The 23,565-nt window shown below is 42.8% G+C and overlaps 1 protein-coding gene and 1 pseudogene across 4 annotated transcripts in view; one reads left to right on the top strand and one right to left on the bottom strand.

Moving 5' to 3' along the window:
- The first annotated feature begins 10,727 nt into the window (after window positions 1–10,727).
- Window positions 10,728–23,565, top strand: part of Cep85 (centrosomal protein 85) — a 32,415-nt gene continuing 19,577 nt past the window's right edge. For 2 of the 4 annotated variants that reach the window (XM_051171236.1, XM_051171235.1), the window contains exons 1-2: window positions 10,728–10,820; window positions 17,877–18,029. In XM_051171236.1, coding sequence (XP_051027193.1) covers window positions 10,766–10,820; window positions 17,877–18,029 — 208 coding nt within the window. In that variant the 5' untranslated portion in view covers window positions 10,728–10,765. Of the gene's footprint in view, window positions 10,821–17,876; window positions 18,030–23,158; window positions 23,351–23,565 lie in introns of those variants that run through there. The other 2 variants (XM_051171238.1, XM_051171237.1) reach the window with 2 other exon arrangements.
- Window positions 18,421–18,874, bottom strand: LOC127211911 (iron-sulfur cluster assembly 1 homolog, mitochondrial-like; annotated as a pseudogene).

Below are 23,565 nucleotides of genomic sequence, written 5' to 3'. Positions count from 1 at the left end.
GAGGGTAAGAGCACTGCCTGCTCTTCCAAAGGTCCTGAGTTCAATTCCCAGCAACCACATGGTGGCTCACAATCATCTATAATGAGATCTGGTGCCCTCTGTTGGCATGCAGGGGTACATGAGGTAGAACACATAATAAATAAATATTAAAAAAAAAAAAAAAAGAAGCTGGGCATGGTGGTGCACACCTTTAATCCCAGCACTCGGGAGGCAGAGGGAGGCAGACCGCTGTGAGTTCGTGGCCAGCCTGGTCTGCAAAGCGAGTCCAGGACAGCTAAGGCTAACACAGAGAAACCCTGTCTCGAAAAACCAAATAAATAAATAAATAAATAATAAATAAAAATTAAAAAAAAAGAAAAAGAAAAAGAAAAGCCAAAAATAACGGGGCATGGTGGCATATGCCTATAATCCCAACACTCAGGGAGGCAGAGGCAGGGAGATCTCTGTGAGTTCAAGGGCAGTCTAGTCTACAGAGTCCAGGATAGGGAAACCCTGTCTTGAAAAACAAAACAAACAAATAATATTAGTGATAAAGTAATTACAGCATTTGGAGGGTAAGGGACAGGAAGATCAGAGGTTCAAGGTTTGCCTAAATCACAAAGTGAGTTTGAGGCCAGCTTGGTTTACATGAGACTCTGAGTAAGCAATCAATCATAAAGTAAGTGAAGATTTATGCACACTTAAAGGTTATGAATATCCTTTGAAATGGAAACCTAAACACTGTTGACTCATTTTCACATAAAAAATATCACACAACGGAGTTACTTTTAAACTACAGAGTTTGGAAAATGAGCCAGGCATATCTGGTCACACCTGTGACCTTGGCACATGGGAAGTGGGTGCAGAAGGATTGGTTCAAAGCCAACCTTGGCTGCAAAGCAAGTTCTGGGCTAGCCTGGACTATATCAAACCTGGTGTCAAAAACTAAACGAGGGGAATTTGAGAACAATTGCTGTCATGTCATGAAGACTGGTCAGATCCCTGCACCCATATTAGATGGATCACAAACGCTCCAAGGGATCCAGGGCCTCTGAGGGTGCCAGCACATACACACACACATACATGCACACACATATACTAAACCTTTAAAAAGAAAAAAACCGTACAAGAATCAACCCTTCCTTTGAGGAAGCCAAGTCAGACTCTTGATACTTCTGACGTGGCAAGACCCTATTGAAGTGGACTGTACAAATACACTTTTTTTTTTTTTTTGAGACAGGATCTTACTGTGTAGCCCAGGCTAACCCTAACTCCTGATTCTCCTGCCTCAGCCTTCTGAGTTGTGATTATAGGCACATTACATCACCCTGGCTCATAAATGTATTTTTGCTGTTCATAGGTTTAAATCCCAACAGGTCCAAATTTCAAATTTCTTCCCTTCTCGGGACCAGCTCTTCTTCTCAGCCCACCTGTCCTTGTTTCTTCTTTCCCTACAAAGGAAACAGAAGCCATCAATAGGGAAAACTCACTTTCTACCCATCAGTCCATAAACCCATTTTCAGGACCTCCAGACTTCAATAATTCATATTAATAAAGCCTCCGGATCCTAATTTCAAAGCGTTTTCTCTAAATCCATCTGTCATTGTCAGGGTCACCATCCATCAAATTGTTTATTCTTAAAATGTTTTAAGTTTTATTCTTATTGCGTGTGTGTCTTTGTGTGACTGCGTGTGTGTAGTGACCCCTGATTAGGCACAGCCTGCCCTCCTGGTTCCCGAGGGAGAGGAGTGAGGTAGCTTGGCCTGGGCTCCCCTACTGCCTGGTCGGTCTCCCTCCACCTTCGCTAGATCCCTGCAGGTCACCTTAAACCTCGCCGGCACAGCGCCACCTAGAGGCGGGATCGGGTAAGGAGCGAGAAGACGGAGCCAAGCAGCCGCTGGGACATGCGCAGAGCGACTCACCCGTCTAGCGCCTCCTGCGCTGTGATCTACCCGCCCACCACCTAGGGCACCGTGCAAGGGGCGGGACGCCAGAGCAGCCCGAGTCACCATTGGTCAAAGGTAAGGCAGAAAGTAGGCGGGACTGCCACGCGCCTCGACTTTCTATTGGCCAGCGGCAAGCAGAGAGGGGCGGGGCCAGGCGGCGCGCGCTCCGGGGCGTGCGGCCAGACGGGCGTGTAACGGCCGTTAGGGGACCTGAGGAGCCGATTCGCCTCTCGTGCAGACGTGGTGGCCGCCGTCAGTCTCCCAGAGTGAGGGAGGTTCGCCGCCCGCTTCCAGGCCCGTGTAAGTTCTTCTTGGGGGCTCCCGCCGAATCGGCAGCCCCTGTCCCCCATTCGGTTGCCACGGGAAAACCTTGGAAAGTCGGGTCCTAGCTTGGGGGGGGGGGCGGGGGTGGAGCATGGGGGGCGGTGAAGCCCGGGGAAAGGGAGGCGCATGCGCAGATGGACCGGGCCGTAATTCCGCCCCCATCTCTTCTCGCACCGGCTGAGTGTCCTGGATCGGGATCCCCACACGCCCCCTCGCGTCCCAGTCACCTCCCCTTCGCACCTCACAAACCCTAGTCATTAGCTCCACGCCAGTTTCCGTACTTGGGCGCTTGCCGTCCCCTGCCCTTATGGAGCCCACAGCCCGTGGGAAAGACCTGGGGCAAGAATAGAAGTTAAGCAAGTTGTCACTCGGCTGCGGCTGGAGACCTTTCACAAAAAGCCAAGAACGGAAGGCGGCTGGTGTGGTGGGGTCGAGGAGCCATTCCCACTGAGGTGGCGTCTGAGCTGAGCCTGGGAAGTTGAGGGGTTAGGGGTGTTCCTGGGAACGGCCTAGACCCCGATCCAGGGCTTTGCTACTGCTGTTGGCACGAAGAAGCAAGAGATGCTACTAGATTCTTGAACGTTAAGACAGCCCCCACCCCACCCCATCCCGGAATTAGCAGAGGCTAAGGTCAGCGGTGTTGAAGTTGAGGAACCTGCTCTGAACCTTGGTGATGCATCGAAAATTTAGTGTATTCAAGTTTCTGTAACGGAGTATTAGAACATTAGATTTCAGTAAATCAGGAAGGTCAGACCATGTGTCTTTGTTGGTGTTGAAATCCTGAGCATTAAATAACCCCTTAGCGGGGTTACAGAGCATACAGATAGGCAGTCGAGTGTTTGCCTTGCTAAGGCTAAGGGGTTATTTATTATTGATACAGTATTTTGCCTGAACGACAGAAGAGAACACCAGATCACATTATAGATGGTTGTGAGCCACCATGCGGTTGCTGGGAATTGAACTCAGGACCTTTGGAAGAGCAGGCGGTCCCCTTAACCACTGAGCCATCCCTTCAGCCCCAGTCTGTTTTATTTTGATTTTTTTTTTTTTTTTTTTCCGAGACAGGGTTTCTCTTTGTAGCGTTGGCTGTCCTGACTCACTTTATAGACCAGGCTGACCTCGATCTCACAGCAATCCACCTGCCTCTGCCTCCCCAGTGCTGAGATTAAAGGCTTGTACTACCACTGCCCAGCCTTTATTTTTAATTTTTTAATGTAATTAAATTAATTAATTAATTTATTTTTGGTTTTTAGAGACAGGGTTTCTCTGTGTAGCTCTAGCTATCCTGGACTCACTTTGTAGACCAGGCTGGCCTCAAACTCACAGCGATTCATCTGCCTCTGCCTCCTGAGTGCTGGGATTAAAGGCGTGTGCCACCACGCCTGGCCCCCTAAAACTCTAAAAAAAAAATTTTTTTTAAGTTTATTACTGTGATATATGTGTTTATTAGTGTTAGTGTGGGCATGCTTATGCCCTGGCATGCATATAGAAGTCAGAGGACTGCCTCAAGCATCAATCCTTGTTTTTCAACTTGTTTGAGACAAGGTCTTTGTGGTTTGTTGATGCATATACCAGGCTAACTGGCTCACAAATCACTTGGGATTGTTTTGTCTCTGCCATCTCAGTATATAGGAGCACTGAGACTACAGATGAGCTACGGTCCTGGCTTTGTATGGGTTCTTGGGATTTGAACTCAGGGATTCTTGGCTTGACAGTTAAGTGCTTTTTTTACAACTAAGCTGTCTCCCCAGTGCAAACCTTTTTTCTTGTTTCGGTTTGGTGTGTTGTTGTTTTAGACTTATTTATCTTTGTGTCTGCTTGCACAAGCACACACTTAGGAAATTCCTGTAGAGATCAGAAGAGGATTTTAGATCCTTTGAAGCTGGAGTTATAGGCAGTTGTGAGCTGCCTGACATGGGTCCTGAGAAATGAACTTCCAACAGTAAGCACTCTTAGCTGCTGACCTGTCTTAAGACAGAGTCTCACTATGTATGTAGTTCAGGTTGAAGGTTTAGCATCCAGAGTGCTGAGTTTACAGTGTGCACCACTATATTCAGCCTCTAAAATTTTCCAGTTGGTCATCTGATTCTGAGTTGTTTAAGAAAAAGTCAAGAGGGTGGGGGGAGTAGTGGGGGAGAAAAAGTCAAGAGTAACTTACTCTTAATGGAAATACTTCAAAACAAAACAATGTGACAGGATAACCTAAGCCGCTAATCCCAGAATTTGTGAGCTAGAGGGAGGCCAGCTTCTACTACATAGTGAGTTTAAGGCCAGCTAGGGCCACATGAGACTGTTTCTCAAAACAAAACAATACGAGGGTCGGGGCAGGGGGGAGTGGGGAGGTGGGGGGGGGGGTGAGGAGCAGCTGCTGGTGGTGGTGGTGCAGACGTTGTTGTGCATGCCTGTAATCAACCTCTTGCCTCTGCCTCCAGTGCTCCTGTGGGCTGCAGCCCCTTTGTGGGGGGTCTGATGACCCTTTTTTCACAGGGCTTGAATACCAGAAATCCTGTATATCAGATATTTATATTATGACTCATAACAGTAGCAAACTTGCAGTATGTAGCAATGAAATACTTTATGGTTGGAGGTCAGCACAACCTGCAGAACTGTATTAAAGAGTCAAAGCATTAGGAAGGTTGAGAACCACGGCTCTGGAGAATGGTTCTGAAAGTAGAGACAGAAGAATCGTTGTAAGTTCAAGGTCAGCCTGACTTATACAATAGCTCTCCCCCCCAAAAAATCCCTGAAATGCAATTATTTGTTTTATGTTGACGTTGTTTTTGAGAGGACTGTGATTGCATATGCTAACATAAATTCATTGGTTTTTAATATGTCCCAAGGTTGTTCAACTGTAGCATCTAACCCCTAAATACTTTGATCACCTGAAAAGAAAGATCCACCCCCACCCCTAGACAAGAGCAGACTTGGACATCAGTCACACATGGCATAACAAGCTACAATAAGACCAGGCACGTACCATTACATCAAGGCTGGGTGAGGCAACCCAGTAGGAAGAAGAGGGTCTCAAATAGGCAGAAGATTCAGAGAAAACCCCCGCTCCCACTGTTAGCAATCCAACAAAAGCACCAAGCGTGGGGCGAGAAGGAAAAGAGGGCACGAGAGAGAGAGAGAGAGAGAGAGGGAGAGAAAGAAGAAAGCTGATTATTATTTCTTAAGCAATACCTGGGAAAGTTTAATCATCAATTTCCCAGGGCTAAAGCCATTGTGTTTACATGATTGTCATAGCAACATAGCTTGAAACTAAAAGTTCTCAACACAGAAAAGATTGGACTTCCAGTTCCAATCCAGCAGGTGTGCTATCTAAGCCTAGACTATCTGCCAAGGGGTTAAAGTATCTGTAAAGCATGGTGTTCCAAGCCCACCTTCTAGTGCTCTCAAAGCTGAGTCTAAAGAAACTTATCTACAGTTAGGTAGGTACTGTTATGTCAAGATCCTAACTTTTCTTCCAAGCAGTTTGTTTCTGCTTGGGTGCTCAGAGCAAAAAACTCTGTCATTGTCTCAAGCCTTTTGCTAGATGTCTTTTTTCAACATTCTCTGTGGGAAAAAGTTTTCCGTTGTAAACTTCATTAGGGCTGAGAATAGACAGTTTTAAGAGAAAAAGCAGATTTCAAAGTAGTTTTTAGGCAAAATTACACCTAGATCATACATAATATTTAAGGGCAGTGGTGATCAACTGGAGATCTTTGGAACTTTGTCAAGCAAAGCCTCAACAGCCATTCTGGATGTCTAGAGATCATGCTGGACAGTCGGAGGTCTCTGGAACTTTGTCAAGCAAAGCCTTTATGACTTTTCTTTCTGTCTATGACAAAAGATATTCATAGACAAATTTTTGAGTAAATATATACATTTCTTTGAATGATACTATATCTGAATATTGAACCAATCATGGATTGGAAATGTACTGTGAACAGGAGAATTGTATCTATACTGAATAGATATCTGACTTTTTCTCATCATTATTCTCCAAGCAATATAGCACAAGTACTTACATAATATTTATATTACAGTGGACATGATAAGTATTCTAGATGTGATGCTTTGGGTTTTTGGGGGGTGAGGGTCTCATAGCCCAGCCCCCTGGTCTTGGACTCCTTGGTCCTCCCACTTTCACCTTCCAAGTGCTGGGATCACAAGCATGTGCCACTATACTTAGCCTGGTTTTTTGTTTGATTTTGGCTTTTGGTTTTTTGAGACAGGGTCTCTCTGTGTAGTCTTGGCTGTCCTAGAGTAGCTTTGTAGACCAGGCTGGCCTTGAACTCACAGTGATCCACCTGCCTCTGCCTCCTGAGTTCTGGGATTAAAGGTGTGTGCCACCACACCTGGCTTGGTTTTTTGTTTTTTTGTTTGTTTGTTTTTTATTTAAATGAGAGTCTTGGTAGTTTGCTTAGGCTAGCCTTAAACTCCCAGGCTCAAGTGCCTCGGCTTTCTCAATAGTAAAGAGTAGACGATTACCTAGTCTCTAAGATGATTGTTTAAAATGTACAGGTAAATATGTTCTATGCAGATGCTGTACTATTCCACATAAGAAGCAGGAGTGTACACTTCGCTGTCTGAGGCATCCCTGGAATTAGTTCCAGATGGATACGGGAGGACCATTATACAGAAGGTCCACTGGGTTCCTGAATAGAAGCGCTCAGTCTTAGTGGCATCTCTGGGAGTTCTCCTTTTGTCATTCTGTTCTTCTGAACTTGAGAATGTCTCAGAATCTGCTGTGGCTACTGTTTGGTTATTCTTCATTCTGTTTTTGTCTTTAATTTTTTTAGGCTGGGGCTCACTATGTAGCCTGGACTGGTTTCAAACTAGCTGTAGTAGTGTCTCAGCTTTTCCAGTGCTGGGACTAGAGGCATGCACCAACACACCTGGCACTTTCATCCTTTTCTTTAAAGGGTAACAGATGGAGTTGGTATTTTGTTCCCAGTACTGAAGGTGGGGAGCAGAGAAAAAAGTCAACCTGAACTACATAGCAAGACTCTTTGTCTTAAAAAAAGAAAGAAAGAAAGAAACAAACAAACAAGAGGCCCAGTGAAAGAGTAGTTTTGGTACTGACTGAAAACCTCACTAAAAAGGTGGGTGATTATTCTGTATTTTTAACTCACTGGCCATCAATTGAATGGCCAGCCATAAGTTGATGATAACTTGTCATAAGCCTAAGATTTTGTTTCTGTTGATTTTTGAGGGTTTTTGGTCTTTATTTTATTTTATGTGTTGGGTGTTTTGCCTGTACACCATGTGCATGCAATGCCCAAAGACCTAGAAGATGTTGAATCCCATGAAACTGGAGTGAAAGCTGCTTGTTTTGGGTGCTGGGATCTGACCCAGGTCTCCTGAAAGAGCAACTAAGTGCTGTTACTCACTGGTATCTCTCTAGCCTCTGTTTTGGAGACAGTCTTACTATGTAGCTCAGGCTAACCTAGAACGTTCAGTCTTCCTGTTTCTGCTTCCTGAGTGCTGATACTTTTATGAAATGTGGTTTTGGAATATGGTTCCATTATGTTTTTGCACATAGTGAGTTGATGACTCATTGGGTTGTTGTTGATAAGACAGAACTGTAGAGGTCAGTAAAGTACATTAATTAGTATGATATAACCACCCTTTTTTCTTTCTTTTCTCTCTTTCTTTCTTTCTTTCATTTTTTGAGACAGGGTTTCTCTGTGTAGCCTTGGCTGTCCTGGACTTACTTGTAGATCAGTCTGGTCTTGAATTCACTGTGATCCACCTGCCTCTGCCGTCCGAGTGCTGGGATTAAAGGTGGTGTACCACCACGCCCGGCTTTTTTTTTTTTTTCCTTCAAAATTGAATTTCACCTCTAAAAATTGTATCTTGTGAGTTTTCCCAAATTATTTTGGGCACTCGTAAATTGAGAGTTTCTGAATTACTGTTGTGCCCCCTGCATTTTTGTTTTCTTAACAAAGGATTAAAAACAACAGATAACTTTGTACTTAGGGCTGGTATTTTTGTAATCTACCTACCACATTAGTGGTTCTGTGGATCTAAACAGTGCACCTCATGAAATGATCTTTTAAATTTTAATTTACAAAAAAAAATCTTTAGAAAAATAACTAAGTTAACATTTTTACTGAAATTTTAAACTTGCTTAATTGGTTTTTTATTTTTTATTTTTTTGGTTTTTCGAGACAGGGTCTCTCTGTGTAGCCTTGACTGTCCTGAACTTGGTTTGTCAACCAGGCTGGCCTCAAACTCACAGCGATCCACCCGTCTCTGCCTCCCAAGTGCTGGGATTAAAGGTTTACACCACCACGCCCAGTATAAACTTGCTTAATTATAACTCTTGTTACAAATCATATCCTTTGAGCAATGGGACTTAGCACAGCACCATACATAGCTGTTGTAAAGACACCTTAACGCAGTCCTCTTGAGAAGCCCCCCATAGCTTGTTATGTATACAGTGTCTTTCCTATGTGTAGCTGTCTAAATACTTAATAAATTCACCCACTTAGCATCACTTTGACTGGTCTTGGAATTCTTTACTTTATCCTTTACCAGTGAAGGGCCCAAAGGTCCATTGGTTGCTGGCTACAACACTGTTTCCTGTTAGCACTGACAGTTGGCTTCTTCTCTTTCCTTCCCTCCTTCCTTTCTTCCTTTGTTGATTTTATTTTGTTTTTCTGGGATAGGATCTTATGTAGCCCAGAATAGTCTTTTTTGTTTTTGTTTTGTTTTTTTGAGACAGGTTTTCCTGGCTGTCCGGGAACTCGCTCAATAGACCAGGCTGGCCTTGAACTCACAGAGGTCCACCTGCTTCTGTCTCTAGAATGGTGGGATTACAGGCATGCATTACCACCACTTAGCACCTAGAATAATCTTAACTTATGTCTTCCAAATACTAGGATCACCGGACTCTTCCACCTGACAAATGTTTTTTGTTGTTTTGTTTTGAGTTTTTTGTTTAGTGTGGGGAGGCAGAGATTGGACAAATACCCAGCTTGGGTATACAGTTAGACTTTTTTTTTTTTTTTTTGAGTTGATTAAATACATAAATTTATTAAGGGGTTCCAAGGGAAGAATGTGCCATTGTCAAAAACCAAACAAGCAGGGCTGGTGAGATGGCTCGTTGAGTAAAGTGCAGCCTGAGTTCTGTACCTGTATCCATGCAAAGGAGGGAATGATGTGACTCCCCAAGGCTGCCCTCTTCTCTTCCACTGTGTTCACAGTCACATTGTGTGCATACATAGTTTGTTTTCCATTTTAAAGCATGCTTATCCTGACTGATGCCTCTGCAGTCAGGAGCCAGAGCGAAGAGGATCACAAGTTCAAGCTCATCTTCGAAATGATATGTATCTTTTCATATGCTAATGTGTTGACTTGTTGGCTCAAAACTCCTGGGTGATTTTTTTGGTTTGTTTTTTGTTTTTTTGAAGGGGTGGTTGTTAACCAGTGTTCTTCCTGCTTGTCAGAGTTCTATTCCTTTTGACATGACACTAGAGCTTTATAGGCAGCAGTCTTGGTGAATAAATCTTTACAAAAACATATTATCAGTAACCCTAAACTCCTAATTATGTTAGAAATAAAGCCTTATTTATTTATTTATTTTTGGTTTTTCGAGTTTTCGAGACAGGGGCCTTATTATTTTAAATTTTTTCTATAGTCCCTAAGAAGTCTGATTAGTATAGTACTTATTTCTTCCAGTCATGTTTGAGGCAGTACTATTTTAACTAAATTCTACTTTTGTATAATTTGAGAAGTTTATTGGTAAGTCCTTTATAACATTAGTTTATCGTTTCTAGCTTTTCCATTAATAGCAAACCCCAGGGGGGGCTGTGTGCCCTTTGAAGCTCTGCACTTGCCCTATGCATCTCTTCATAATATCCTTTTTTCCTTTTTTCCTATTTTTATTTTGTTTTGTTTGAGACAGCCTAATTCTGTCTCCCAGGATGGCCTCAGATTTGTTGTAATCCTTCTGCCTCAGCTTCCCAAATGTAGGATTATAGGTATGCAATACCACAGCTGGCTGTAATAGCTTTGTAATAAGCCCATAGTTTGTTTTTTGAAACAAGATACGCAGTTCTGGTTGACCTAGAATTCATTATGTAAACCATGCCAGTGTTGAATCTGTGGTAATTCTCTTATCTCTGCCTCTTGAATGCTGGAGTTACAGATGTGTACCCTCATGGGTGATCTAAACTAGTAAATGTAAAGATTCCTTGAGTTCTAGCAAATAAACCAAACTGAAGGAGGGGGTCATGGGAACACTGATTTATAGCTAGTTGATAATTTGAGTAGCATTGGCAGTGGAGCAGCTGGAATACCCCCCCCCCCTCCACGCACACACACACATACACAGAGCCTGATGCCAGAAGCATATTGTTAGAGTTAGGAGGAAACTGAATTTACACCAAAATTATGATGTAGTTTTGTTGGTGTTTGTTTGTTTTTGTTGTTCCAGTCAATGGGAACTGAGTTACAAATATTTTTTTTAACGATACTGGAAAGTTCTGACTGATTATCTTTCATTCTGCAGTTGTCTCAGGTAACTGATGGCCATGCAAGAAAAATACCCAAATGACAGGTCTCCTCATGCTGCTTCACCAGGTGAGTAATCTTCTGTTCTGTTTCATATTTGTGAGTGAGAGAGAGAGAGAGAGAGAGATGGGGGGAAAAGGGGGAGGAGAGAGAGGCTGCTGTAGAGTCCAGAGGTTAACTTCTGTGCTGTGTATAAGACATAGTCCTAAGTGCAATGGGGGGAAGAACTAACAACAGGAATCGCTGTCTTCTACTCATGTGCTATCTGCAAAGATTGGAATTCTTGAGTGCCAGCTGTCTCTTGTACAGTCACAAAAGACCTGGGAATTTTCCTCTACAGTGGATTGACAAGCTTTTGAAAGCTCATTAGGAGTACAGTGTAAGTATACGAAGTATGTATGCTAAGCACACACACATGGGGGGCGGAGATTTAGTAAAGGAAGCAAATTTCAGACCAGAATAGTAAAATAACTGAGTTTCTGAGATATTTGTGAAAAATGACATTTTAAAATTGCTTTATTTAACTTCAGAGTCTTATAGTACCTGGGCACAGTAGACGCCTGGTACATATTTGTGGTATCCTCTTAGGTATGTTCGCTTTCCTTTCTTTCTCTTTTTCTTTCTTTCTTTGTTTTTTGAGACAGGGTTTCTCTGGCTGTCCAGGAACTCACTTTGTAGACCAGGCTGGCCTCAAACTCACAGCAATCCACCTGCCTCTGCCTCCCGAGTGATAGGAGTAAAGGCTTCTTTTCTTTTTTTCTTTTTCTACATTTTTATTTGTGTGCATGTGTGTAGATGCATGTGCTGTGGAGGTCAGATATGAACTCTCAAGAGTTGTCCTCTCCTGCCACCTTGTGGGATCTGGGAATCAAACTCATATTGCCAAGGTTGTGCCCATGCGCTTCTACTTTGGGCCTTTTTGTTGGGCAGCTTGCTTCTCACACAGTAGGCGTCATGATAAGCATCTGGATGACTTCAAGATTCATTCAGTAGCTATGCACTGCCTTAGAGTAAGTTGTACTTTATTTTTTATTTTTATTTATTAATTTTTGTAAGTTGTACTTTAAATAGGTGGTACAAGATAACAATTTCTAACAAAGTTTCCTGCCTTTTTGGGTGTCTTCAGTAGCATGTCCTTCAGATTAATAATGGTCTTCACAGCATCACAAGCACATACACACAAGTGTTTTGTTGGTTTGGTGGGGGTGACAGGGTCTTGGAGTTCTGACTGATCTGTAATTCACTATATAGACCAGTCTGGTCATAGACTTGAAGTAGTGACTGTGTGCCACCACACCTAGCTACACAGATGCTGCTGATAGGACATGTGACTTAAGCCAGGGTCTCATATATACCCTAGGTTAATCTGAAACTCCATTTTAGCCAGGGATGACTTTTAAAATCTTGATCCTCTTGCCTCTACTTCTTAAGTGCTGAGATTATTATAGATATGAGGCACAATACCCAACTATAAAAATACAATTTAAGTAACTCACATGGCACATACTCACAGAACACGCACATTAAAGTAAGTCAGAGCTGGAAAGATGGCTCAGCCGTTAAAGGCTGTAGGCTCACAACCAAAATTATAAAATACGCCAGATAAATTGGATCCCAGCACTCAGGAGGCAGAGGCAGGTGAATTGCTTTGAGTTTAAGGCCAGCCTGGTCCACAAAGCAAGTCCAGGACAGCCAAAGCTACACAGAAAAACTCAGTCTTGAAAAAGCAAAAAGAGGGGGTGGGGAAAAAAAAAGAAAGAGAAAGAAAGAAACCTTGCCTCATAAAACCAAGGAGCCGGGGAGATAATTTGAGTATAGATAGATGAGGCTTATTCTTTAAAGTCAGAGTATTAATCAAATAGTAGGAGTCCTTAGAGGAAGGCTGCCTTCCACAGATACTAAGAGTGTATGTTATAAATAGAAGGGAAGAGTAGGGAAGGAAAATGATGAAAATGGCAGAAACACTGAGCCCGAAAGAAGGAAGGTAATTTGTGCTGAGATCATTTGCCAGTTCCTAGATCGTATAGTCAATAGAACCTTATTTTCTAATTTCAACTTAAACTTTAGCACTTAAGTTAAATGGAGGATAAGTAGCTGCTGGTGCATTTGTTTATGTGGATCTTCAGATACAACAAATTCACATAAAAATTAATTGAACTGTAAGCTGATCATGGTGGATCATCCCACATGCAGCTCTTGGGAGACAGGCAGAGTGCACATTCAGGGCCACCTCTGTGCTATGTGTGCATCCTGAACCTGCCTCAAAAGAAAAATAATATATTTGCTTCTTTTCTTTTGGCTATTGCTAAGCTTTGAATCTGGAGCTTTGTAGAGGCAAGCACTCTACCACTGAGCTACAAACAAAACAGACAATGAATGAAGGAATAAACGAGTGATTAAAAACAAGGCAGCACTAGTAGTACATGCCTGTAGCTCCCACCCTTGAGGCCAAGGCAGGAGGATCAAGAGTCATTGTCTCAAAAACAAAACTTACTTGGATTTAAGTCTTTAACAAAGTGTATAATGTGGGGGTGGGGGAATGGGGTATGTGTACAAGGTTAGAAGTACCAGGCTAGGGCACCCTAGAGCTGAAGTCAGGTTGTTGTGAGCCACCCAAAGGAGGTGTTGGGAACTTTCTCTGAGGGCAGCCTCCAGGCCAGAACTGATAGTTAGCAGCAGTAGCTTCCACTGATGGTGTCAAGTGTCTAAAAAAGAAAGGGAAAGAAGGAGAGAAAAGAACCATGCACACATACTTACATTAGACAACAAAGACAGACAGTCTTCAGCAGGTAGGTTTCAACAAGCTGCTTTTTTTAAATATTATTATTTTTTTAATCCTTATTCTGTTTTCTTATCCTTCTCATTATTCTCACAGTTTATATGCCCCCCCAAAAATCTTTCAAGCAGTACAAAAATCACAATGTGCTTACATTCTCTCTATAAATAAATTACAATGGATATATGTAAGAAATCATGTTCCCCAATACCTTTACATGATCAAATGTTTTATGGGTGAGAAACAAACATGAATAACAAGTTATTTCTAAGAACCCACATACATTTGTACATAAGCAACTTATTACATATTAACAGTATAAGCAAGCAAGGTAATTTCTCAGCCAGCTTTTCTTTACTGGCAGGCTGCAACTTGCAGTTACAAAGAAGGAATCAATTATTTTAAGAAGTAATCTTATAAACATCTTTTTAAAAAATCACAAATCTGAACTCCTATATAAAATAGCCATTTCTACTTTTAAGTCCTAAAGGTGCTCATCCAATCATTAATATGTTTTATTAAATCATATCAGGAAGCTGAGGGTAGAAAAATAGAATAAGGAAATCAATTGTCATCACAGTCACCAGCCCAGCTTGAAAGAGTCACGTCAGCCAATGCTGCTATGGGCCATTGTTCTTGCTTTGCCAACCTCAAAAAGTCCCTAGCTTTACTAATAAGAGTGTGCTTCCTCCTAACTTCAAGTGTCCCCTAAGATTTCCTGCATTGGAGCCAACAACAAAAACACTTTTTAAAAATGTATTTATTATTTATACAGTATTCTGCCCACATGTGTGCCTGCCCGCCAGATCTCATTACAGATGGTCATGAGCCACCATGTGGTTGCTGGGAATTGAACTCGGGACCTTTGGAAGAACAAACAGTGCTCTTAACCTCTGAGCCATCTCTCCAGCCCCAGCAAAAACATTTTTACCTTACTTTGCTAAACAGTCTCTTTCTCCCTTAGACTTTCTACGTTAGATCCACTAGCAAACACATCTTTACCTAACCCTGTTGAACAATTTGTTTGTTTTGTTTTGTTTGTTTTTGAGACAGGGTTTCTCTGTGTAGCCTTGGCTGTCCTGGACTCACTTTGTAGACCAGGCTGGCCTCGAATTCACAGAGATCCACCTGCCTCTGCCTCCCGAGTGCTGGGATTAAAGGAGTGCGCCATCACGCCCGGTGAACAGTTTATTTAAAAAAATTTTTTTTCTAAGGGTAACGATCGTGTTAACACTCTACATTTGTAGATTGTTTCAAAGGTGGTGGTTGAGTCATTAATCTGCTCCAGCAGCAATGCCTGCAAGAAATCAAGCATTGTTATTGAGTATGCCAATGATACTGCCCACTGAGGGGCTGGCAGCTCCCTTTATAGTACCCACACAATTCATATGTTGGGGCGAATAAGAGGACCGCAAGGGTAACAAGCAGAGCTATGCTCCATAACAGCACGGAGTCCTCAGGACACATAGTTCTCAGGGTTATGCCTTGCCGAGACACGCCCATTGTGGGTGTGCTAACCAGTGGGACGCATTCCCTGAGTTCTAGAGCTGTTTGCTGTTCCTCCTGCGTGGACCCCAGCATTTATTTATTTTTATCTTTTTAAGATTTTATGTGTGTGAGCCAGGCGGTGGTGGCGCACGCCTTTAATCCCAGCACTCGGGAGGCAGAGGCAGGTGGATCGCTGTGAGGCCAGCCTGGTCTACAAAGTGAGTCCAGGACAGCCAAGGCTACACAGAGAAACCCTGTCTCGGGGAAAAAAAAAAAAAAACCCAAACAAACAAAAAAAGATTTTATGTGTGTGAGTATTCTGCCTGAAGGTATGTCTATGTACCAAGTACAAGCCTGGTGGATGACCTCAGAGGTCAGGAGAGGGCACTGGAGTTACAGATGGCTGTGAGCTGACATGTAGCTGCTGAGAATCAAATCTGGGTGCTCTGATTGCAGAGCCATCTCTTCAGCCCCGTACATGATTTCTTTGTATTGTCCTCAGGATAACCCTTTTCCTCCTTCCTTCCTTCCTTCCTTCCTTCCTTCCTTCCTTCCTTCCTTCCTTTTCTGACAGTATCCTACTATGTAACACAGGCTAGACTGGAACTGGATATGTAGCCCTGGTTAATCTTGAACTCAAAGAGACACACTTAAGTCTGCTAGGACTAAAGCTATGCACCATTATACACAGCGCTCCTTAAACTTGCTAATTTTATCTGTATTGACCTGTTGAGGGTGCCTTGGTTCAGACTAGCAATAGTTTTCAATCAGGAACTGAAATACCTGCTTCTGTGTGCGCCCTTGGGACATGAAGGATAATTCACACATCATTATGACTGAATGAGGGTTGCTACTGGTATTTAGTTTGTGGAGACCAGGGGTATTAAATCATTCTATGATGTGTAGACCACATAGGCTATACATTGAAGGATAGTTTTGCTCAGAATGCTAACAGCTATAACTGGACTTTTTGGACCCACCTGTAGTTTAAATAAAGACATGGAGACTTACTAATATTTAAAAGCTAATGCCAAGCTGGGCAGACTCTTAGGTAGCTCGTCTAACTCATCCCGACTATCCTAGCTCACGATCTACCATGTGGCTAGTTGTTCACATCCCTGCTCCTGTTCATGTCCTCAGTGGCTTGATGTTGACTCTCCGAGACTGATTTCTTCCTCCAAAGTCCCTCTTTCTACCAGAAAGATCTGCCTTCCTCTTTTGCCCAGCCATTGGCCGTCAGCTCTTTACTAAAGCCCATCAGATACAGTTCTAGATTGCTTTAGGCAGGTGAAGAAGGAACAAACATTTATAAAATAGGAGACCAGTGATGGGTCATAGCCCTCTGCTCTCTGCCAGTACAGAATTAACTATTGAATGTACAGAGGCACGCCTTCACACAGTGCACCCCTGTGAAGGAAGTATGTGGGTACTGGAGCTGGACACGCAACCATCGCGCTCTTCTCTGTCAGCTCCCTAAAGATGACTGCAGTTTTGCCTGGTCTGGAAATAGCTGTAAGTGTGGCTGTCGTTGTACTTCTGCCTTCCCAGTCCAAGGTGACAGGTGTGTGCCACTATGCCAGGCTTCTTGTAGGTCTCAGTTCTGTCTTTTTTGTTTTTGTTTTTGTTTTTCCAGACAGGGTTTCTCTGTGTAATAACCCTGACTGTTCTGGACTCACTTTGTAGACCAGGCTGGCCTCAAACTCACAGAGATCTACCTTCCTCTGCCTCCCGAGTGCTGGGATTACAGGCCTGTGCCATCATGCCCGGCTTTATTTTCGTCTTTTAACATTCTCATCTCTCTCTTTTTTAAAATTTTTCGAGACAGGGTTTTTCTGTGTAGCTTTGGCTGTCCTGGACTGGCTTTGTATACCAGGCTGGCCTTGAACTCACTGCCTGCCTTTGTCTCCTGAGTGCTGGGATTAAAGATGTGTGCCACCATGCCTGGCTATGTCTCATGTTATTTCCATTAAAAATAACTATCTCAGCTGAGCCTGATGGGACACACCTGTAATCACAATACTCCGGAGACTGAGATAAGTGGATTGCCTTGCCGTGAGTTTGAACTGTATCTCAAGAAATCAGAACATGCCTTTAATCCCAGAATTTAGGAAGCAGAGACAGACTGATCTCCCTGAGTTTGAGGCCAGCCTAGTTGACATGCATAGCAAGTGCCGGGCTAACCAGGGCGTTATAGTGAGACCCTGTCTCAAAAAAGCAAAACAAACAGCAACAAAATAAAATAAAACTGATCAACAAAAGTAAATCAAGTAGCTCATAGTAGCTGAACTGGGCCTGGGAATGAGAAAGGTGTGGCTGCTGCTGTCTTACCAGGTTTAAATGACTTTTTAAAAGCTATTGCTAGGCTTTTAGAGTATAGTTTCTCATTTGCTGTGGACATAACCATTAACTCCCCCCACCCCCGCCCCCCAGGTTTTCCATGTACTCCTTTGTTATCTGTCAACCTGTAGGAAACAGTGTATTGTTAACGAGGTTTTTAAGAACTACATTGCAGATTCTCGGGATAGTGCATGCTTAGAGTGAGGCTCTATTTGAACTCTCTGTGTTGCTGTAATAAGGTGAGTTATATACAGGTACGTATAACTGAGGTAGAATGCAACTCCAGCTGTTGAGTTCATTGCTCCATGCTCTTGTCATCCAGGGATAATGGCACAACTGGATTAAGCATCAATTCTTTGAAAGGGGGCTGTCTTGGAAATCTTGAGCCTCAGCAATGTGGATAGATAGTGAAGGAATTACACATGAAATCTTCTAAATAAAAATTTACTGACTTTACTCCCCAAAAAGGTGCTAAATTGAGTTTCACCAGCTGTTCACACTAAAGTGAAAAATGTCTCTTACAGGTTCCAATGTGACTCAAAAAGGCAGTTCTCTGGGGACTGAATGGCAGACACCGGTTATCTCAGAGGCCTTTCGGAGCCGCTTCAGCCGCTGCTCAAGTATAGCTGACAGTGGGGACACAGCCATTGGGACATCATGCTCAGACATTGCAGATGGTAAGGTTGGACCTGTGACATGATTGTCAACATGTGCTGCTGTGTTCAGCTGACATTTGCAGAATGATCATAAGTTAAGGCTATTCAGTCATGGAATCTGAATAACCATAAGTAGTCTTGAGGTTATTATTATTGTTGGTTTTGTTTTGTTTTGTTGTTTTTTTCGAGACAAGGTTTCTCTGTGTCTCTGTGGCCAGCTTGTAATAAAAAAATAGAGGGCTGGAGAGATGGCTCTATGGTTAAGCGCTCTGGCTGTCCTGGCCTGGCTTTGTAGACCAGGCTGGCCTTGAACTCACAGAGATCCGCCTGCCTCTGCCTCCCAAGTGTTGGGGTTAAAAGTGTGTGCCACCATGCCTGGCTGAATAAGCCTTTTCTTTCTTTCTTTCTTTCTTTATTTTTTTTTAATTTCCAAATGCATCACTTTATTTTTCCCACGAGGCAGCCACACATTATAAATTCTGAGCATGTGACAGTCACATGATTTTTTCAGTAAGCTCCGAGGCAGATCCCAGCTCATGTTAAAGCTCTCACCACAGCCACATGTTGCTTGATGTTGGGGTTATTGAAAACAAACTCACTGGATAGTTTGTCCTCCACATAGTCCATTTCTGTTCCTAAAAGTGTTAGCTGTGCTTTCTTTCCAATGAACACTCTGACTCCTTCCTAAATAACTTCTTCATCATAATCTCCTTTTGTCTTTGTATACTCCAGGCTATAAGATAGGCTGTTACAGCTCCTGGTTCGCACGAAAACTTTCTCAGCGTGAGCGCTGCCCGTGTGGGCTGCTGCTTCCTTTTGCTCACGGCCCGCACTATGGTGCGGACCAACGACACCGACGTGTTCATGTCTTGGCACCCACAGCCTCGGGCTGGAGCATGGGACCTTCAGCCTCTCTCCATGGACACGGCAGGCGCTTTTCTGAATAAGCCTTTTTTTTTTTTTTGGTTTTTTGAGACAGGGTTTCTCTGTGTAGCCTTGGCCATCCTGGACTCACTTTGTAGACCAGGCTGGCCTTGAACTCACAGCGATCCGCCTGCCTCTGCCTCCCGAGTGCTGGGATTAAAGACGTGCGCCACCACGCCCGGCTTGAATAAGCCTTTTTAAAAAGTGTGTATTATCTTTTGGTTTTGGAGACACTGTCTTCTTGTAAAGACAAGGCAGTTTTGTTTTTTTTTTTTTTCCTTTTTTCTTTTTTCTTTTTTCTTTTTTCTTTTTTTTTTTTTTTCCTTCTTTTGGATTTTTGAGACAGGGTTTCTCTGTGTAGCCTTGGCTGTCCTGGACTCACTTTGTAGACCAGGCTGGCCTCGAACTCATAGAGATCCACCTGCCTCAGCCTCCCAAGTGCTGGGATTAAAGGTGTGCGCCACCATGCCCAGCTGGACCAGGCTGTCTTTGAACTTGCTGTGTATTCAGAAATAACCTGATCTTGGGCTAGAAACATGGCTCAGTGGTTAAGTGGGCCACCTGCTCTTCCAGAGGTCCTGAGTTCGATTCCAAGCAACCACATAGTAGTGGCTCAGTATCGCATCTATAATGTGATCTGATGTCCTCTTCTGCAGATAAAGTTCTCTCATACATTAAATAAATAAAAACCCTTTTTAAAAAGAAAGGAAAAACCTGATCTTCCTGCATTCATCCCCCAAGTGCTTGTATTACAGGTGTGTGCCACCTATGGCCAGTGTAATTTAAAAAAAAAAAAAAAAATAGGGCAGGAGAGATGGCTCTGTGGTAAAGAGCACTAACTGCTCTTCCAGAGACCTGGGTTCAATTCCTAGCACCCAAATGGCAGCTCACAACTGTCTGTAACATGAAGATCTGACATCCACAGACATACAGGCAGGCAAAACACCGATGCACATAAAATATAAATGAATAAATTATATATATATATATATATTTTTTTTTTTTTTTACAAAGAATCACATTGTGCGCTTGCATACATTCAGATAAAATACATGAATATAATAAAATAACCCTTTTTAATTTTTATTTTTTGTTTTTCGAGACAAGGTTTCTTGTGTAAAAATATATAAAATATTTTTATATGTATTTGTATATATATAAGATAAAGCAGGAATGGTAGCACAGTAGTTGAAGGCTAGCTTGGGCAACATAGTAAGACCCTGTTTCAAAAAAATAAAAAAATACTCTGTGTTTGTCACTGCAAATGTAGAAAAATTGGAGTGTTTATACGTATCTGCTAGGAACATAAAAACATTGTAGTTGTTTTGGAAAAATAATCTGCCAATTTCTAGAAGGATTAAATATATTTTTTTTTCCTTCTTTGAAACAGGGTCTCGTGTATTCTAGCTTAGCCTCAAACTCCTCCTATAGCTAAGAATGGCCTTGAACTTCTGATTCCCTTCCAGGCTTGTGCCACTGTGCCTGGAGTCAAACCCAGGCTTCATGCACGGTAGACAGGTGTATACACAAGAGAAATGAAAACATGTACATGAGTGTTTGTAGCAGTTTTATTCATAATAAGCAAAAAGAAACACATTTACAGCTAATGAATAGATGACTAAAAAATATTTATCCTTTAAAAACCTTAGAATAAAGCAAATGAAGCACTTGTATGGTTTGAATTAGATCAACTGTAGAAACATTAAACAAAGCCAGTAATAAAAACCATCCATACACCTGTATCCCAGCACTAAGGGAGGCAGAGGCAGGTGGATCTCTGTGAGTTCGAGGCCAGCCTGGTCTACAAAGCGAGTCCAGGACAGCCAAGTGCTGGGATTTTAGGCTTGCGCCACCACACTCAGCTGCACATTAGTGGTTTTTTAATGCTAGGGAAGTTGAGGGTAGTGGAGAGTTGACTGCTAAAGGATAAGAGGTTTCTTTTGGAATAATAAAGTAGAGCTTGAAGTGGTAGTTACACAACTCTGTAGACCATTTCAATTGCATGAAATGTAGGGTATGGGAATTTATATTCGTTATTTGGGGTATTTTTGTTTTGTTATTTTTTTTAATGGGGTTTTGTGTAGCAATGCAAGCCTATGATCCCAGCTGTCAGAAGGCTCCATTTTGAGGCAGGCTAGATGATTGATTGAGCAGTGGAGGTGCTTGCCACCAAGCCTGAAAGAATTCCATGAACTTACAGTGGAAGGAGAAAACCAGCTCCCATAAGTTGTCTGTCCTCTAACCTCCTACAAGTGCACTATGGTGTGTGTGAGTACATGTACACACACAAACAGTTATCTTACTTTTTACAAATGTAATTTTGTTTTGTTTTGTTTTGTTTTTGTTTTTCGAGACAGGGTTTCTCTGTGTAGCCCGGGCTATCCTGGACTCCCTTTGTAGACCATCCTGGCCTTGAACCCAGCCTCTGCCTCCTGAGTGCTGGGATTAAAGGTGTGTGTAATTTTTTTTTTTTTTAATTAAGTTTGAAGTTAGCCTGGGTTACTTTGTAGACCATGTTTCAGTAAAACAAGGAAAGAAACGAGCTCAGTACTTTACTACTATGCATGACCACCTGAGTTGTGGTGCCCACCATCTAGTTCTCTTCCTCTCTCCCTCTCTTCATCCCCCCCTCACCCCACCCCCTCACACCCCCACCCCCACCCCCATCACCCAGGCAGACACAGCTATATGATGCTTCAAAAAATTTAAAGAACTAGAATGTTAAAATCACTTTAATTTGTATTGGAGCTGTGGCGTTTTGCCTGAGTTTAACTCTAGCGCCAGCCAAACACAACAGTTTTGTTTTGTGTAGTTTTTGCTTGCTAAAGTCTTCATGTCTCTCTCTTATTGCCACTTGTTTTTAAACTCTATTTTACTTGTTTTTTAGTTTTTTGAGACAGAGTCTTTCTATGTAGCGTTGGCTGTCCTGGACTTCCTATGTAGACCAGGCTGTCTTCGAACTCACAATGATCCGCCTGCCTCTGCCTCCTGAGTGCCCGGATTCCCAGGGTGTGCCACCACGCCCGGCTTCTATTTTATTTGTGATATTGAAGCCTCTACCTCCCTTCCACCAACCTCTTAACCCTGGGTATTAGGAAGGAGGTTAGTGAAGAGGGAGGACACAGGCCCCTTTACTTTCCCCAGCTGTTTAGGGTCAGTGGGCTTCTTTGGGGGCAATACCAATCTCTGTCAAGAGCAAATGCAGCAAGCAGTCTCCTTAGAGATGCTGCGTTGAAATGTTTCTGTCTGTCTCCAAGCTGCCACACCGTCCATCTCTGGTTTCTCCAAACTGCTACACGCCATACACCACCACCACCACCACATGCCACACTTTCTCTCTCCTTAGAGTCCTAGACCCCACCCCTCTCCATACCCAAGAGGAGGGCTGTAACCAGTTTGCAAAGGCCACACCCCCGAAGGAGGCAGTTGTCATCTGTGGACACACTAAAGCATTAACATATTTAACACATTAAAGCAAAAACATATTTACATAACATAACTGAGTTTACAAAGAACCAAAACTTCCACTATACACCTCACTCACACGCTCGCTCACTCTCTCTTCCTCCTTTTCTCTTACCCTTTTATTTTTTTCCCGTTCTTTTTTGTTTTTTTGAGAAAGGATTTCTCTGCACAACAAGCCCTGGCTGTCCTGAGGCTGGCCTCGAACTCAGAGAGATCCGATTGCCTCTGCCCCCAGGATTGGGATTAAAGACACATGCCATCACACCTGGCCTGCCCTGTGTCCTCCATGCTGCTCAGTTTGCCTGGAGCTTTTTGTTTATTTGTTTGTTTGTTTGTTTTGTTTTGTTTTTGTTTTTAGTATAATCTTTTCTATGCCACCAGGATAACCTGAATATAGGAAGTTGGATATTTCACATAAATTACAAGGGATAATTTGTTTTGGATGTGTTTGTTGTTACTTGTTTTGGTTTTAGAGATGTTTTGAGATAGGATGTCACTATTACATAGTTAAGGCCAGCTTTCAACTAGCAGTTAGCCCAGGTGGGCCTTGAATAAATATAAGTCTAGTCTGAACAAAAGCTTAGTACAGACAAGTGGGCAAGTGGACAACAAAATACACAACAGATTTCTGCGTTTACTCACTTGAGCGTGCTCAGTGTGCTAGGGTGAAACCCGAGAGTTACTAAGAATATCGTCAGATGTGCAGGCAGTCGCTCTGGGGCATGGGAGAGAACAGCCCTGACGCAGATGCGCGCTCCTGCCCTGGACCCTCAGCAGCACCGTCCGTCTCTCCCAGCTTCAGGTGGTTTGGAATTGTTCACTTGCACTGAAGAGCTTTTGGAGGTCAGAGGGCTTTGTCACTCCCTGGAAAGAATATTATTTTTATTAGATTAGATTATAGTTTAGATTTGTCCAGCTTCCAGAAGAGTGGGACCTAATCCATCTCTCTTAAAGTAAGTGATTTTTTTTTAAGGTTTAGTTTTCAGCTTTGCTTGGGGACCACCAAGACTTTTTATTGAAATACAAAGGATATAATATAAGGTAAAGGGAAGCCATTGTTGGCATATCTTTTAAATAGTAGCTTTGGGATACTGGAATGTAGGTTCTCTAGTTGTTGTGTCTTCTTGCTTGATTTCTCTTCTTTTTTAAGGCCAAGGGTTTTACTGTG

This window comes from Acomys russatus, chromosome 29 (assembly GCF_903995435.1).
Source record: "Acomys russatus chromosome 29, mAcoRus1.1, whole genome shotgun sequence".
NCBI classification, from domain to species: Eukaryota; Metazoa; Chordata; class Mammalia; order Rodentia; family Muridae; genus Acomys; species Acomys russatus.
The sequence above is the reverse complement of the archived record's forward strand: the minus strand, read 5'-3'. Positions and strand labels throughout refer to the sequence as shown.